This window comes from Solanum tuberosum, unplaced genomic scaffold, assembly GCF_000226075.1.
Source record: "Solanum tuberosum cultivar DM 1-3 516 R44 unplaced genomic scaffold, SolTub_3.0 scf00021, whole genome shotgun sequence".
NCBI lineage: Eukaryota > Viridiplantae > Streptophyta > Magnoliopsida > Solanales > Solanaceae > Solanum > Solanum tuberosum.
In genome coordinates this window covers 2,032,597-2,050,022 of record NW_006238947.1, presented here as the reverse complement: position 1 = coordinate 2,050,022, position 17,426 = coordinate 2,032,597, and the positions used below count along the sequence as shown (strand labels likewise).

At 30.6% G+C, this 17,426-nt stretch overlaps 2 protein-coding genes across 2 annotated transcripts; both read right to left on the bottom strand.

Moving 5' to 3' along the window:
* Window positions 1–337: 337 nt before the first annotated feature.
* Window positions 338–3,531, bottom strand: LOC102582579 (uncharacterized). The gene is made up of 5 exons (XM_006341072.2): window positions 3,378–3,531; window positions 2,126–2,388; window positions 1,790–2,001; window positions 1,404–1,668; window positions 338–1,018 (listed from the first exon to the last, which is right to left on the bottom strand). The coding sequence occupies exons 1-5, from the start codon at window positions 3,460–3,462 to the stop codon at window positions 713–715; spliced, it is 1,131 nt and encodes a 376-aa protein (XP_006341134.1). The 5' UTR covers window positions 3,463–3,531; the 3' UTR covers window positions 338–712.
* A 4,114-nt stretch (window positions 3,532–7,645) lies between these two features.
* LOC102582919 (uncharacterized) lies at window positions 7,646–10,601 on the bottom strand. The gene is made up of 4 exons (XM_006341073.2): window positions 10,134–10,601; window positions 8,934–9,145; window positions 8,558–8,825; window positions 7,646–8,264 (listed from the first exon to the last, which is right to left on the bottom strand). Exons 1-4 carry the CDS (start codon window positions 10,392–10,394, stop codon window positions 7,959–7,961), a joined length of 1,047 nt encoding a protein of 348 aa, XP_006341135.1. The 5' UTR covers window positions 10,395–10,601; the 3' UTR covers window positions 7,646–7,958.
* Window positions 10,602–17,426: the final 6,825 nt, after the last annotated feature.

Below are 17,426 nucleotides of genomic sequence, written 5' to 3'. Positions count from 1 at the left end.
TATAATTTTTTTATATATAGTTCTTTCTATTTCTTCCCTTTTTTTTGTAATAAGTGTCAGTTTTTGTCTGAAAATTTCATAGGTTCTATAGTGACGTGATGTTATATATTGTTATTATACGTTTAGATTTTATTTGGTTGTTACAAATAAAAAGTTTACAAAATAAATAATTTAATAATTTTGTGTATCCAAAAGAAAGAAATGTATTTGTTAATTAAATTAATAAAAAAACAAAGAAAAAAAACTATGAATGTAGAAAATCATCATATATATATATCATATATGTGTAGCTTTTACAAGGTGAAGTTAGACACTAGTTAAAAACAATGGGACAATATAAAGACACAAAAACATCAATCCTCACAAAATATACCATTGAAAATAGTCTATAAATATAACATTCTTTTATTACAAAAATGACTAGTCGTCTACATTGCTCAAACTCTCTTAAAGATATCGTCACACTCACACTCATCACATCATCTAAAAATTTACTACTTTTGAACCTCTGACATGCACCCGTCAACATGTTTGAAGAGCCAGAATAGCATAGCTAGCCGTATGAAAAGTATAATCAAAGCATCAATCTATGTATGAAAAATGATGTGCATAGTGTAATGCGACAAACTAGTTGTATGAAAGGTATACTCAAAGCACAATCGATGTATTAAAAATGATATGCATGCGATAAACGACCTAGTGTATGCAACTCTTACGACACATTTTTCTCTCCGATCAAAAGAGCTTTCACAATTTTGTCTGCCATTCCATCAACAACCGGAAACATATGACCAGCCCCCGCGATTTCATGATATTGAATCCATGGTTGTCGTTGAGCAATGTATCGTTGTAGAGTTACAGGGACGAGCTTGTCCTCGTCCCCTTGCCACAACTGTACTGAACCTTCTTTGTTAGGAAATGGATTTTCCAAATCCACAGGGTCAAACTCCCATGTCCCGAACCCAATCATAAGGTCGCGATAGAGTGACTCGTGTTGTCCCTGTTGTCTCACCTGAGCCTGAGGGTGCAAGAAATTTTGTTAAGGGTATATCAGATTAAAGATATATAGGTAAAAAGTAGTTTCTTGATCTATATATACACACAGTATAATTTTCTGACTAAGGGTGTTCAACTGCTACATGATACACAAACATGGAGTCAATTGGAGGTAAAAAAGGGCACTTACTAATAGGCCACTGTGAAGTATCACAAACTTACTTGGACGGGGTCAATGGTGTGATCATATAGAGGCATATGGATTAGGTTCGTGACCTTCATTGCACTTACGACCAGATATAACTAATGAGTAATGACATTGATATTTTACAACTAGTATGTCAACGATATGAACAAGAAACAGCTAAATGTAACAAGAGGTATGATCTGAAGAGAAGAACACTTACATAAAGATCTGTGTTGGCGCGATACTTGGGCATTAGTTCTAGGTCCTGGGACGAAAGAGCACCGGGGTTGTAAGCAGCAGCACTACAAGCAGGGAAAAACTTCTGAGTGTTCCACCAGTATGTAAGCCACGGAAGGTAGTGAGCAACGCGAAGATTCCATATATCCTGAGGAAGCTGATGACTGAACGCTTCCTTGGACAAGTTCGCGGGGAAGTTAGGCCACCAGTAGTTGGTAACAGGTGCTAGAAGAGCTGCTCCAGCCAATCTGTCACATATCACACAACATGAGCTTATACAAACCAAACACAACACTACAACACAGAGTTCATCTGAACCCAGTACTTTTAACGTGAAGCATAAATTTGAGTCCATATATAGATGAGTACCTATGAGGAATATATTTGAGCAAGGTCCAAACAGCTTGTCCTCCCATCGAAAATCCAATGACGTAGAATTTGGACCCGAGTCCTAATTGATCAGCAAGTTCTTGTACATCAAACGCCAAGCTCTTTACTGTTCGTTTCGGATTAGGATCACTTTCTCCATAACCAGGTCTATCAATTGAAACAATGTATACTCCCAAGCTTTCAATAACCTCCTGGAAAAACATCAATTTATTAACACAAAAGCTATAAAACGAGAACAAGGTGAAAGGTCAGCTAGCCAACCAACTGAGCTACTAAGAAATGAAGACAGAGTTGAGGTAAACGGATGAGAGTTACCGGAGAGAGGCCAGTTGCAACAACAGCATCGTGTCTATTAGAATCATATCCGTGGATGAACACAATCTTATGTTTTGCTTGATCTCTTGGTACACCATGTTCTTTGTAAGCTAAGTATCGTCCATCGCTAAGTTTAATTCTAGGAGATGTAACAGGAGGGCCATCAGGGGTGCCACAAATTTTCGAAGGAGGAGGCTGCATTGCTCGATAAGCATACGCCACGAACCCCACGAAGAGGACTGCTAGAATTTTCCCAAACATCCCTGAAATTTTTCCCCCTTTTATAAGCTTGGAATGAAGTTTTAAAAGCAAGAAAACAGAACACACTTGCTCTGCCACAAGAACTTTTATGCTCTATTGCTCGGGCTCTTCAAAAATACAACCAAGGGTGTGTCCGTCCTCCAAAAGCTATGCATTTTTTAGGATAAGATATAGGTGCGGCATCATTTTTGAAGGGTCCGAGCAACATAATATCATGATTTCAAGAAGATTTCAAGCTAGAATGTTAACAACTCAAACAATTTCAACAACATTTTTCAAGAAGATTTACAAGTTAGATATGCTAAATTCTTCACATCACATTTATTTCTCTAACAAATTAAGTATTTAGACGAGATGGTTACATACTTCATATGTGGTATCCGAACAAGCAGAGATCTTAGTATCAAGTCTCACTACCATCCATTTTCGGAAAAAAATTCACGTGTTTGATCCATAAAAAAGAATTAGCTCCCGATCATGTGAGGGGTGTACTGAAGACATAATTAAGTAAATAAAAATGTACTCTATCTAAAACCTTTAACATTTCAGAAGAAATGGTCACACACTTCATGGATGGGAGCCACAACGACTATTTTGACTAAACTCCAACCTTTAACCGGAAAACTAAAAATTCTGACTCCACCTCTGATCGTACAAAACAATCATTAACTCATATTTTCAACCAAAAAAACCCAATATCATATTATATCTAAGAGCATTAATCACCAAACTATACAAATGTGAAGAATTTCAAATAAAAATCACAACTTTCTAAAATTCATCAAGTAAATGGCATTCTAATAGCTACAAACATATCGTGAAAAATTCTCTAGTACAACAATAACAACTACTCCTCAGTCCAAAACAAGTCGAGATCGACCATATGAATCCTCATTCTTCATTTATGCTCATATCATATCATCGTCATACTAAATAAAAATAAATGTGTCCAATAAAATAACATTAGAAAAAAAATTGAAAAATTGAGTACCTGAAGGAAGTGGAATTGAACTCTTGATCTGTTCAGTTTTCCTAGTATGAGACCTGGCTGATGCTGCAGAAATTTTTTTGCTCATTTTTTTTTTCTTCTCTTAAAGAATTTAAAGCACAAAAATCAAGAAACTTTCAATGGTCTATGTGGTAAGGTGATCAACTAATTATATCACATTATAATATATGGTTTCAGAATTTCATTAAAATGAATAAAGAATTAAAAAGTTTTTTGTCAATATTCAATCAAGTGTTTGTTTTTATTCTCAACATGTGTTTTCCAGTCGAATTGAATTTGGCAAAACAACCTTTTTAATTAGGAAAAATTTATTCACATCGGATATTCATGTTAAATTAATGGAGTAAAAAAATAAAGTGAAAATATATATTATTGGCTTAGTAATAAATATATATGCACAAGACACGGATTAATAAGAATTATGTGTTCATTCTTATCCAAAAGTCTCACATTTGAGTTCTGGACATGAAGTCGCATTTGTTAGAAAACGTTTTAGTTCTCTCAATATGAGATTTTCTGATGCGAATCTGAGTTTAGTAAGACCAGAATATGGATAAAAGACATATGTCTTGCATTTATTGGCTCAATGCGGGATTTTTGAAGTGAATTCAAATTTAATCGAACTTTGATACAGATATCGGAAATCGAATAAGAAAACCAATGTAAAAAAAAAAGAATAAAGTAAAAGACACATGAGGTGAGAAAGTACAACATGAAAAAAGAATAAAAGAAAAGTTGTGTTCAAAAAGAAAAGAGAAAAAAGATGTAAGACTTTTGTTTCTCTCTTTTTTCTCATTTTGTCAATAATTTAATGTCTCTCTTCTTTCTCATTTTGTCAATAATTTAACTTCAATTTCCTACTTCTTTCTCATTTTGTCAATAATTTAAATTTAATTTCTCTCTTCTTTCTCATTTTGTCAATAATTTAACTTTTTAATGTGAATTTAGAGAAAAATAGATATTTAGTCAACTTTGGGTTGTTGAACAACAATTATCAAGATTAAAAAATTTCTACCTAATCACCATGTTTTGACATTTTCATGTTTTCATTATTTTTTAAATGCAATTATTTGATTCGTTTTCATCAGAAATATTCAGTCGATATTTGCTAGCTCTCTTTCCTTGAATTTCCATTAAAAATATAGATATGATCTCTTACCTTTAATGAGATGAGAGGTATTGGGTTCGAGTTTTGAGTATAAAAATATTCATATGAAGCGTTTTCTCTTTCAGTGACCTATACATAACGTGAATCTGAATTAGTCAAGGCTTTAATGCAAGTAACAAATATTAGGTGGCAAACAAAAAATAAGATGTGTATAACCGTCAAAAATTGTGATGAGATGGATAGTATCACTTCCCTCTTAGCCAAAAATTTTAGAATCGAGCCCTAAATATGATTTTAAAAAATCATGATAAATCGTGCCTTGACACATCTAAAGTTAGTTGAATCCCAAGAATCAAAATAGGTATGAACATTTGATAAGATACCAAAATAACTCAATTGTATCTACATTATATTAAATTTATATGAAAAAAATCAAACAAAACAATAAACTATACATACCGTAATACATGAGATAATATATGAAATAATGTTGAAAGGGTCTCAACGAATAGTTCTTAGTTGTTTAATAGAATGGAAAATCATTTGAAAACTTTTTGGATCGATTAATCTGAATTCACATTGAAATATTCTTCTTCGAGATAAAGAGTTTTTCTATCAAAGAGGATTCTATTTCCAGGACTTTAACTCAAATTTCTCTGATTAAAAATGAAAGAATACTTATTACATTCACCACAATATTAGTTTTGGTGGTTATATGAACTCTACAGATTAAAATACAGCCGGACCTTTCAATAACAGTCATCTTCTATAACAACACTTCACTATAACAATCAAATTTTGTTTCGAATCCATTTTATGTTATATATTCTCTATAACAACCAAAAAAAATAATCTAAACAACCGACGTTGTTAATGGGCTTAAATTAGATATGTGAACTAGAACTATTGGACTGGGCCTATATAAGGCAATCGGCCAAATGGGCTCATAAGCATGTGTAATTGGGCCAATCAAAAAGTTTTACAACTGCACCATGCATGATTCAAATCCAATGACTTTAACAAATAGCCACTTTTGGAATATAACCTGTGAGGAATATATTTGAGAAGACATGTCTAGACACCTTAATTTGATTTAAGTTGACACCGTAAACACCCGTGATAATCCATGTAACTTATGTGAAATATCATGGAGGATTGTATGTTTTGAGGGTCAACTCAAACCAAGTTAAAGCGTCTTGACGTGCATTCTCAAAACTAAATACTTACTTATCAATTGAGGCCAAATTAAGGTGTATATCTATGTATATGAATAATCGAATCAATAAATATCGGTTTCATATGATAAAATATATAAAAAAAAGTAGCCAGAATGTTTTTCAAATAATCTTTATTAGATAAATAATATATAAGATTCCTTTGAAAATGTACTACAATTATAGTCGTGGACCACCCCTCAATTTTATTTAATTCTGGCCAGCCCTTTCTCATATTCAAGGTAGTATAAATTATAATCTAAGGTGTACGATATAGTCCTGCTCCCATATGAGGACATTAGATGAAAAACATAAAATAATAATAATAATAATAATAAAATAAAATAAAAAATAAAAAATAGTGAATATTCAAAAACACATTAAAATAGAGGCAGATCCACGTTTGAGGGAGTAGGTGCATGTACACTGTTGCGCTTGCATTTCATTTACTTTTTAAAAAAGGCATATTAAAAGTCTCAGGCAAGATTCACACTAGCAACTTCAAATTGTACACTGAGGGTCAAGACCATCTATTCATAGAGTGAATTATGTTACATTTTTTGTTAAATTTATATTTATATATACCTTCAATTTTATACTCCTTTGACAATAATTTCCAATGAAGTGTTGGTGCTTCAACAAAACCCAAATCCGCCTTCAGTAGTATCATCGTTATCTTCATATCCTGAGTTCACCACTGCATCTAAAGTTGAACTATCAAGTTTTTTGAGTTTCATACTTAACTATTAAGTTGTGAGTTTCCTACCTAAACTATCACTAAGTATTTATCAAAATAAACCTCAACTCTCAATTGTTCACTTCTCAAACCTAAATATAAAACAATCATTTAGGTAGGAAAAGTAAACAATTGATAGTTGAGGTATGTTTTGATAAATAATTAGTGATAGTTCAAATAAGAAATTTGCACATATGATAATTCAAATATAAAACTAAAAAAAAGTTACATATTTAATTTAGATGTGTTTTTTACCGCAAACTTAAAAAAAAGGGAAATTATAATTACTTACATTATTTGTTCATATAGGTACCCCAATAATTGGATCTTTTTTAATGACCGTACATCACTTAATTCAATCACTTTTAATTGACCCTACACATACATAAATAATAAAGAAATTTTTATTTTACTTTAAAGTGGTGATGTAAGCTCAATAATTATAGTTACATGTCTTGATGTATCTATTCAGAAACTTTATACATAAAGTAGTTGTTAGTTGCTGTTCTTGCCCAATAATGAAGCAAAGCTCACTAAATATTATTTATGCTAATACATTACATTTTTAGGATAATGTATCATAATAATTAACTTGGAAATTCAAGAAAATGAAGTTATAAATAGAAAACTCATCAAATCTTAAGTCTTCAAGTTTTGGTTTAATGGTAAGAGTGTGATACGAACGAGTTCAAATCACATTGCAAACAAACATATGAAATTTAAGTGTTGAATGACAAAGGCAAGTCCATTATTTATTGAGTTTTGAATGGTGCGTCTGTTGGCCCTTAGAGATTTCTAGATCATCGAATAATAATAATTTAGTCTTCAAGTGACATAATAAGTATGTGATCTTCACAACGTAAACATCCTGATAAGTGATAACAACAACGATTCAGTTCCAAACAAATGACATCAAAATTTTAGTTTATAAGTGTCATTATTTGAATGTACAACAAATAGTGATCTCTACTTATGTCAGTTAAACACTCCAACTTACAAAATGATCATATAAGCATCTCCAAAGACCAAAGTATACGTGTCATGTAGCGTCAGGGGTCCATGAGACACAATGGGGACGAGTTGGACTATATAATTGTTAGTTGAGAGACCAAATTAACGTGTCCAGATGTGTACTCTAAAAATTGAAGTGACCGAATTTAACAACTTGTTTATGTATTATGCTCTTATATAATTATTAACAAATTTTCAAGTTTGTTCAATGACAAGAGTCATGAATCCAATATTACACCATCCCCATAGTATAAATTTATATAGAACTAAAGGGCTCCACAAGTTAGAATGGGTTCATGACTTTATCATCTACCTCCGTTACTTGAACCCTTTAAAAATGCATAGCTTTTGGAGGACGATATTTTTTAAGAGTCCCAGCAACGTAGCTAAAAACAACTTAAGTAGAATGCTATTATTAGCAAAATATTCAAATTTGTTCAATGACAAAAAGAGTCATTGAATCCAATACTAACACCAATAGCCCTTTATAGCTTTTACATAACAAAAGGCTCTCCAAGTAAAAATGTCTTCATGACTTTATCTCCCATTCCTTCAGCCCATGGAAACATATGTCCTCCTCCTTTCATTTCATGATAGTGAATCCATGGTAGTTTCTTCGCGATGAATCGTTGTAGAATGACTGGTACATGACCGTCTTCATCCCCTTGCCATATGTGAACGGAGCCTTCCCCGTTAGGGAAAGGGTTTTCTAGTTCCATCGGATCAAATTCCCATGTCCCGAACCCTATCATTATGTCGCGGTGGATTGACTCATACTCCCCTTGTTGTCTTACCAGATCCTAACCTCAATCAGAAACAGAACAAAACAGAACTCAGAGTTCAGAAATGTTAAAGAACAGAATCCACACGTATCAAGTTATATACACTGACAATGCAAAGAGTTTTTCCACTATCTTTAAGGGCACTATACATTACCATATCAAACTTGATACGAAGAGTTACCTATTGTTGCCCAATGATGTAGAAACATCTATATTGACAATACATATAACTTAAACTCTATCGTTGTTTTCACATTGTTAGATCCACCCATTGAAATAAGGACATGCTTAATAGTTAAACGAGTGCTCACCCGATATTTACTCTGATACGAATCAAAGATAGGCATTAGAACTCTGTCTTGCTCGAAGAGAATATCCTCACTGAACGTTGCAACGCTGGAAGAAGGAAACAACTTTTGAGTGTTCCACCAGTAAGTCAGCCATGGAAAATAGTGTGCAATTCGTAACGTCCATTGATCCTGCACGAGCTGTTCGTAGTATGCTTGTTTAGTCAAGTTTGCAGGAAAACTACCCCACCAGTAGTTAGTCACAGGTGTTAGAAGAATTGCTCCAGCCAATCTGTTACACATTTCAAATGTCACAAGTTAATATTGAAAACTATACACATAATTGCATTGGTAGACAAAGTTACTCGTAGTATCTGTGTTGGTGGGACGTAACAAGTACCTGTGAGGAATATACTTGAGAAGGCCCCAAACAGCTTGTCCACCCATAGAAAATCCCATAACATAAAATTTAGATCCCAAATCCAATTGATCAACTAATTCCTCTATATCAAGAGCTAAGGTTTTTGGTGTTCTTTTAGGATGAGGATCACTTTCACCATAACCAGGTCTATCAATTGACACAATATATATTCCCAAGCTTTGCATAAGCTCCTGCAACCATAAGCAAAATTTCATTAATTGCAGCCACACATATATTCGAGTGGCAGTAACTGGTAAGTATCGGTACATCCTTAATCAGAAATCTTGAATTTGAGTTTTGAAAATAAAGTTATTTTTTTAGGAGCGTTTACCCTCAAATGAGACTTTTCGGCTCAAATTTAAATTAGTCGAGCTGCAAAATGAGTGTTGGACACTAAGTGGGGTCCAAAAAGAATACTAAAAACAATCAATTAGTCGAGCTACAAAATGGGTGTTGGACACTAAGTGGGAACCAAAAAAGAATACTAAAAATAATCTTTTAAAGTATTCTTGCATCGTTAACTAGAGATCTAGAATTCGAACTCTGAAAATGGAGTCGCATTTGATCGGGAGTCTTAAAAGTGGGACTTCCCTACATGAATTCGGATTAGTCTGGGGCTCCAACGGGTGTGGGACATCAGGTGAGAAACAAAAAAAAATACTTAAAATAACCTTAAAAAGTATTCATCTATCGTTAACCAGATATCTAGGATTCAAACTCTAAAAACGGAGTCGCAATTGATCAGGAGCCTTAAAAGTGGGACTTCCTAACACAAATTCAAATTAGTCAAGCCTCAAACAACAGAAAACCAAAAAGAATACTAAAAAACAACCTTAAAAGAACCCCATCATCTTGGGATTCGAGCTCTAAAAATAAAGTCATCTTTTGTCAAAAGTCTTAAAAGTGGAACTTGTTGATACGAATTTAAATTAGTTAGGCCCGAAACAATAGAAAACCGAAAATAATACTAAAAACAACCTTGAAAGAATCCCCATCATCTTGGGATTCAAGCTCTAACAATAAAGTCATCTTTGGTCAATAGCCTTAAAAGTACAACAATCCCAACACAACTTAATACTAGTCAGACCCCAAAACAGATACCAGAAACAGAACACAATAAAACAATCTAAAAAACTATTCAAAAAGGGGTAAAAAGAAACAAGTGAAGATGATACATACATGAGAAATAGTGGTGAGCAAAGCAACATCATGTCTAACACAATCAAAGCCATGAATGAAAACAAATTTGTGTTTTGCTTGATCTCTAGGAACACCATTTTCTTTATAAGCCAAATATCTCCCATCAGAAAGCTTAACTCTTGGTGCTGTAATTAAAGGTCCATTTGGTGAACCACAAATCTTTGGTGATGGTGGAGTAATTGCCCTATAAATTAGTGCCAATATCACAATACCAAAAATTGCTATCATATTTATCATCATTCCAAAAAAAAAAAGTCGAAAGATTTTCAAGAAAACAAGAAAAATTTGACCAAAATACCCTTTAAAAATGTTGATATTTAAGTTGAAGCTAAGAAGAAAAGCTGCTCTTATTTAACTTTAAATAAAAAGTGGTTGAACAATTCAAGAACACAAAGTAAATATCCAATAAAAATGATAAAGAGATATGAAGTTGATGGTCACAATTGAATTATTCGCTGCATAGTACAGAGTAGTGATCTTCTAATATCTTTTACTTCCTCTATTATATATAGGTCTACCTCATTCAAAAAAATAAAAAAATTAAGAAGAAAAATAAATATGTCTAATACTTTATTTATTTTTCATTTGTTATCTGATATCAACATTGAAATCCAACTAATTACGATTCATATGTTGCAAGATTCATTTCTAGGAACGGCGTTTCTAGAAAGATCTTTTTTTCATTTATGAAGGTTTGAATCCAAGACTTTTGATTAGAAATGGAAAGATCTTAACCATATATACCACCAATCCACCATGACGAGTGTTGGTAAAAAAAAAAATATATATATTCCCTTTGTTTCAATTTGTTTGGTCTATTTTAACTTCGCACGAATTTTAGAAAGTAAAAAATAATTTTGAATGTTATAGTTTAAAATTAAAAATATATCAAATGTATCAAAATATCTTTTAATATTATGATATTAAATATATCAAATGTAAAGTTCAAATAAAAGTTCTATTATTGAACATTAATTGTGGAGGTAGGTAAGCTTTAGATGGACACTAACAAGAAATAAGGGAGGCCACTAGTAATCTTTAAGTGACAATAAAAATTTATTCGCACTCGATATTTTATATTAAAGCATTATTATTAAATAATAAATTGGGATAAAATTATATATTAATTAACTATATTTGTATACCATGTCTCTTCTTGCACATCTATGCTAATATGTGCACATCATTGCCAAAAATAGTTGAACACTAAAAGAGTAGGTGGAAAATCAACTTAAGTTACTATGATATTTTTAAGTTCGTTCAATTCGTATAAACAAGGTACTATAAAGTGTGTACTTCATAATTTTTAAGTTTGTTCGATTTAAATAAACAAGGTATTTTAAGGTGTGTACTATAAAAAAATTTCCTAAAATAAAATAAAGCCACAATAATGTTGTATTTAACTGTTCATATATGTGTATTGAATTATTGTAGTGCAGTACGAAGCTGCTAATGTTGGGTCGGCTCCTATATGTGTTAGCTATGTGCTGCTTGACCTCCTTCCACCTTATCGATATTGAATCGGTTTAAATATACCATTATAAAACGTGATATACTAACATTTAAAACAAATCAAAAAATGAGGTGGATAGATGATATTGCATTCTTAATTAGACATCTTCAATTCGAGCTCTAAAAACAACAAAATGTGTATAAAAAAATCTTTTATCAACTAATCTTACGAAATATTATACAAATCTTAATTAATCAGTTCAATAAATATTAAAAATAAAGTGACACACCAACTATAATAACGTATCATAATATATGATTTTATAAAAAAGTGATTGGTGGGGTCACTAATATTCTTGCTTTGCTTTGAGGAAAATTCCACTAAGAATGACAAAACTAATTTAATTTGTTTGGTGTGCTGACAAAAGAAGATGGACATCATCTCATTGAGCCACTCTAATTATACACACTTGTACCTACTTAAAAATAATCTATATATATTTTTTAATATTTAATTTTTTTTTTTAAATCAAATTAAATATGAAAAAATTGTTTACATTTTTTTTTCAGTAGGGGCAATTTATTTGGAATAGTAATATAATAATAATATTGTGTTACAAATTAACAAAATGAGATCCAAAACTTACCAAATTTTGATTCTCAAATAGGTACTAGTAAAGCTCCAACTCCGGCAATGACCCCAAAAGGATATTAAATAAATAAAATCGGAATATGAATGAAATATAATGAAATAGATAAAAAATAATGAAGGCAATTGCAGATGATAAGCTAGGAAAATGATTCAATATTAGGCTGCATGAATTATTAATTAGGTGTATGAATTTTGTATCTGAACTTTCACCAACTATTTGTCAGGACACATATATAAATTGTTTGAGTTTCATATATACCTGAACTTTTAGATAGGAAAAGAGTACAAAATATTTTGCGTTTACATAAGATTTGAGAAATTTAAAATTGTATCCTAATAGGTGTAACGTAGATAACGTATTTGATACATGCAAATACTAGCTAATACTTCTTCCGTTCTATTTTATGTGAAAATTACTATTTGAAAAATCGAATAATTTTATTTTTTTTTCTATAGTTTTCTCAAGCTTTTTAACAGTTTGATTATTAGTAAATTGATATTTAATAACTTTTACATACTCCCTCCGTCCACAATTGTTTGACATGTATACTAAAAATAGATGTCCAAGATTAATTGTCAATTTAAACAATCAAGAAATAATTAGTCACTTTTTTCCAATTCTGTCCTTAATGATAGTGTAGTTCAATTGAAAAGTTATGTGAACTTTTGGTATTCTTGGTATAGTAGGGTTATTTTAGTCAAATTACATCTTGTATTAAATTTTCCTTGAGGGATGTGCATGACCTTACCCTGACAAACAATTGTGGACGGAGGGAGTAATTTTTAAATATATAAATTAATTTATAATTCTAATTAAGTATTTCAATCCTTAAACATGGTTTATACTCCTTCACACAAATTAGAACAAATAAAATAACTAATAGCACGGCTCGAATCATAATTTATATAAATCACACAAATACAACTTTATCATTATCAGTGCTTCAAATTTACTCCAAACAAGATATCATTTTTTCACAATATTAAAATAGAAAAAGCCATCAAAATGAAAAGAGTGGCGCAAAGCTAAAATTAAAGAAAGTTATCGACACATTTAAGCAAAGAGCTTTCGGTGTCAATTATTATATTTTGACTCCTTTATAAAAAAATTCCGACTTCACCACTATTATTAGATTACTCTCGTAATTTATTTCAATTTTAACAAATAATATGTCATCTTATATTTTAAAATTATTTATGATTTATCTCAATTGATATTTTAATTTGTTATTCTGACCTCATTATAGTAATTTCATTTTACTTCTTTAAATATCGATATCGTTTTTTTTAAAAAATCACATGTCCACTGCATGTAACTATATATTCTTTCGATGACTTAATAATACAAAAAATAAAAATAACTTATATTAAACAATTTATATAGCATAAGCTCATTTAAAAAACAATACTAGCTCCACAACTTGATTGTAGTTGTTTGTTGAATTGAGCTACCATTATTACAAATATTTTAAATGGAAAAAAGTAGATAGTAGTTGTGAATTCCAAGTAATTAATATTATAATCATGTTTTACTTTGTGAGTTTGCCTTAATCCTTACGTTATATATAACATGCAAAAAAATTTATATGTACTTTATTATTAATTAATTCGATTCTTTATGTATTTTCTTTGTCATGTTTTCCAAAATTTTATGACTTTTTGACACTATAAATTGTATATAATTAGTCAATAAAACCTGCTGGGGTGAAAACAATAAAATAAAATAAATCTTAAATTATTGTGATGTGCATAGTAAAATATTTAGTTTTCAAATTGGCCGTTAATATTGCGCTGTGAATAAAGTTAATACATAAAAAGTAAGTAAAAGAAAACTTATTAAGTGTTGAATAGAATTTTTAATAGTGTGAAGCCTTTTGAGAAAGATAGTGTAAGTTTGTCTCAAAGAGAAAAATACAAGTGATATTAAGAGTATTTTTGAGATGTTTTATTTTAATCGTTGATATCAGAGTCAATGATTCAACAAGACAAGTACGGAGATGACACTGAAAAATATAATCTTACGTGCTACTCACACTGAAAATACCATTTTGGTAGGATTTATTGCAATATAATGATGTTGATTAGTTAGTTATAGCGTAACGTAATAATTTTCTTGGGACAAACTTAGAAGATGAAAATGACGTGTTACAAATTCATGGAATCTTTTTATGTTGGATAAAAATAATAATTCATGGAATCTAATCAAGTATAATACATTGAAAATGAAAGGGTTGAAATAGAAAGGCACATGAAGATTCCTTTCAAACGTAACTTTTGTTAACCATTTGATATTTGAAATTTATAATTTTGCATAGTATTTGTAATATTAAGGGATTTTTTTTAATATTTTCATTTTAGAATTAAGACAAGTGTAAAGATATAATAGCAAGGTAAAATTGTTGTATTTTCAATCCTGTCAGTCGATAATCAGACTTTTCATCAAAAAGTGTTATTGATGAGCCATGATGTCGGTTGGAAATTAGCGAAATTTTGGTAGTGTTTCTCTTACTAGTTATCAATGACGGTTGTAGTGTGAGGTATGAGATCCCTACACCTTTAATCATATGTTTTATGTTTGAGTATTGGGTACGTAAAAAATCTTGTTAGATACTATTTTTTTCCTTAAATGTACCTTACGTGACGTGAACCCAGTTTAATCGAATCCCCAATGACCCTGAGTGAGAAATCAAGAAAAATATGTTATTATTTGAAGATAATTTGTTGAAAGAGACATAAGAGTTTTCTTTTGGGCTACAAAAATTTCACCATGGAAGAGTAGGAATTTTGTGGGCTTTTGGGCTGCTAATGTACATACAAATGGGCTAGGAATTAGTTGTGGGCCTAGTTAATGAAATATAGAAGAAACTAGAGAGTGGGCTATTTAAATCTCTTCCCCTCCAAAAAATTTCGTCGTAAATCTCTTTTAGAAAACCAAACGTTAATTAGATGACAATCTAATATTTTATCAGTAAGGTTGAACTATGTATAAGCCAACGTTGGACCTTAGTTTAACATTGCTCACGAGATTAATTTTTCAAGAGGTATATTTATATAATTTTTTTTGAAAGATGGATAAAATTAAATGACGAAATCCAAAGAATACTTGATCGTAAATTAACCCTCCTCTCTCTCCCCCTCTTCGTTTTCTTTTTGTTTCTCTATTAGATGTTCGACATTCATTTTAGAGTCTGACATTTGTGCTAGGTAATCTCATTTTGGAAAATAAATGCTTCCTACTAACGATAACTTTATTCACGAGACTCGTATATGAAACATTACCAAACTAATTTTCCAAAAGATACTAAACCAAATTCAAATCTAATATCTCACTTGCCACTTTCATGAAACTTCAAGCACAATTCTGACCCCAAATAGTAAACTCATATAATTTGACATGACTTTTCAATTCTGACCCCAAATAGTAAACTCCACCTTTTTATGCGTCTTACTTTTATTTTTTATTTGCGTCCGATATTCGTCTGATTAATCTGAATTTGCATCGGAAAATTTCATATTGAGAGTAAGCGTTCTCTATCAAAGGTGATGTACCTGATTCGAGCCTGAAATCTTTAATTAAGAATAAAATAGTGCTTACCACTCTACCACGATTCTTATTAGTACTGTTTATTTGTTGGAAAAGGATGACTAAATAAAATTGATAAAATATTACAAAACGGTGGCCACCTAGGCGTGATTCATGCTCTACCTGACTACATCACATAAAATAAATAAATCATCAAAGATTATCAATGTTTACGTAGTAATTGAATCCGTAAGTTAAGGGTACAAAATGATTATACATGATTATTTTTTTTGAATATTATAATAGTCTCATACATACAATCATAAATAATAATTCCTCTGTCCCAGTTTATGTAATCATATTTAATTGAACGCGATTTGTAAGAAACTAAAAAGACTTGAAAATGTAAATCAAATACATATAAACTGAAGTTATCTTTTTTATATGAAGTTATTCATTCTTAAAGCTATAATATAAAATCTGTTAAAGAATAAAAGAATCACAATCATCTTACGATAATCTTTGAAGTTGAAAAACTTAAAAAATATTTTTATAAAAGTGTCATCATGCGATGTTTTGTAATATTATTTTTATTGAGTGTTTATCTAACCAAAATCATGCCTCAGAACGTCACTAATGTTTCATTTAGAAGTTTTATTTATTTTAATTAATTAAATAAGTCTTCTTCTTTTATGTCCTGTTGTTGTATCAAGTAGATAGTCTATCAAGTTAGAGAAAGGTTTTTACTTTTAAGGAAAAAAAAATTCTCTAATATTTCATATTACAGTTTCGACTAAATTGAATTCGCACCACGTAAGATCTATTCAAGGAAAACATTTTCTAACAAATCTTTTTCATATTCAGCTACAGGGCTCATAATCAAAATCTTTGATTAAACGTAAATGAATCTTATCTATTTTAATACAACTTTATCGATTAAAAAGAACAAATTGTTTATGGTTCAAGATAGTCAACTAACTACATCATGCATTAATGTCTCAAACAATTAATTAAGAATTTATAAAATAATAATATTAATAAAAATAAAAATAAAAATAATAAAACATGTATCATGCCATTTGAGCCTTGAAGCTGTTCCTTATTATTGCTGGTGACTTAATTTGTCGGTTCGATATGATACTTAAAAATTGTGATATATTTTGATTTTTTTTTAAATGTCATAATACTAATTAATATTGTACTTGTTCAAACGTAGCACGATTGATTTTTTTCTTTTATCAATTTTAAGGTGCTATTCGATAATTTTAATGAATATACAGTGGCGGATTTATGATTTGAAAGTTATAGGTGCTCACTTTCTTTTACATAAACTTGTTTTCTAAGAAGGATTCCCATCTAAAAGCTTACTAGTAGTATTTTTATAATTTAACTAGCAAATGAAATATTTGTCACGATCCAAAAATGGACGTGATGACACTCGTCTTATCCCACCAAGACAAGTCAGCCTAAAACTCAACAATTACAATAAAATCCGGAAATTTATAATCAACTCAAAAACACCCCCAAAATTTGATTGTCAAGTGTACAAGCCTCTAAAGCATTACAATTGATTCACAAGAAAAACACAAGTCTCAAATGACATTGTTTCTAGAATAGAACAAGATCATAAATAGGAGTAAGAAGG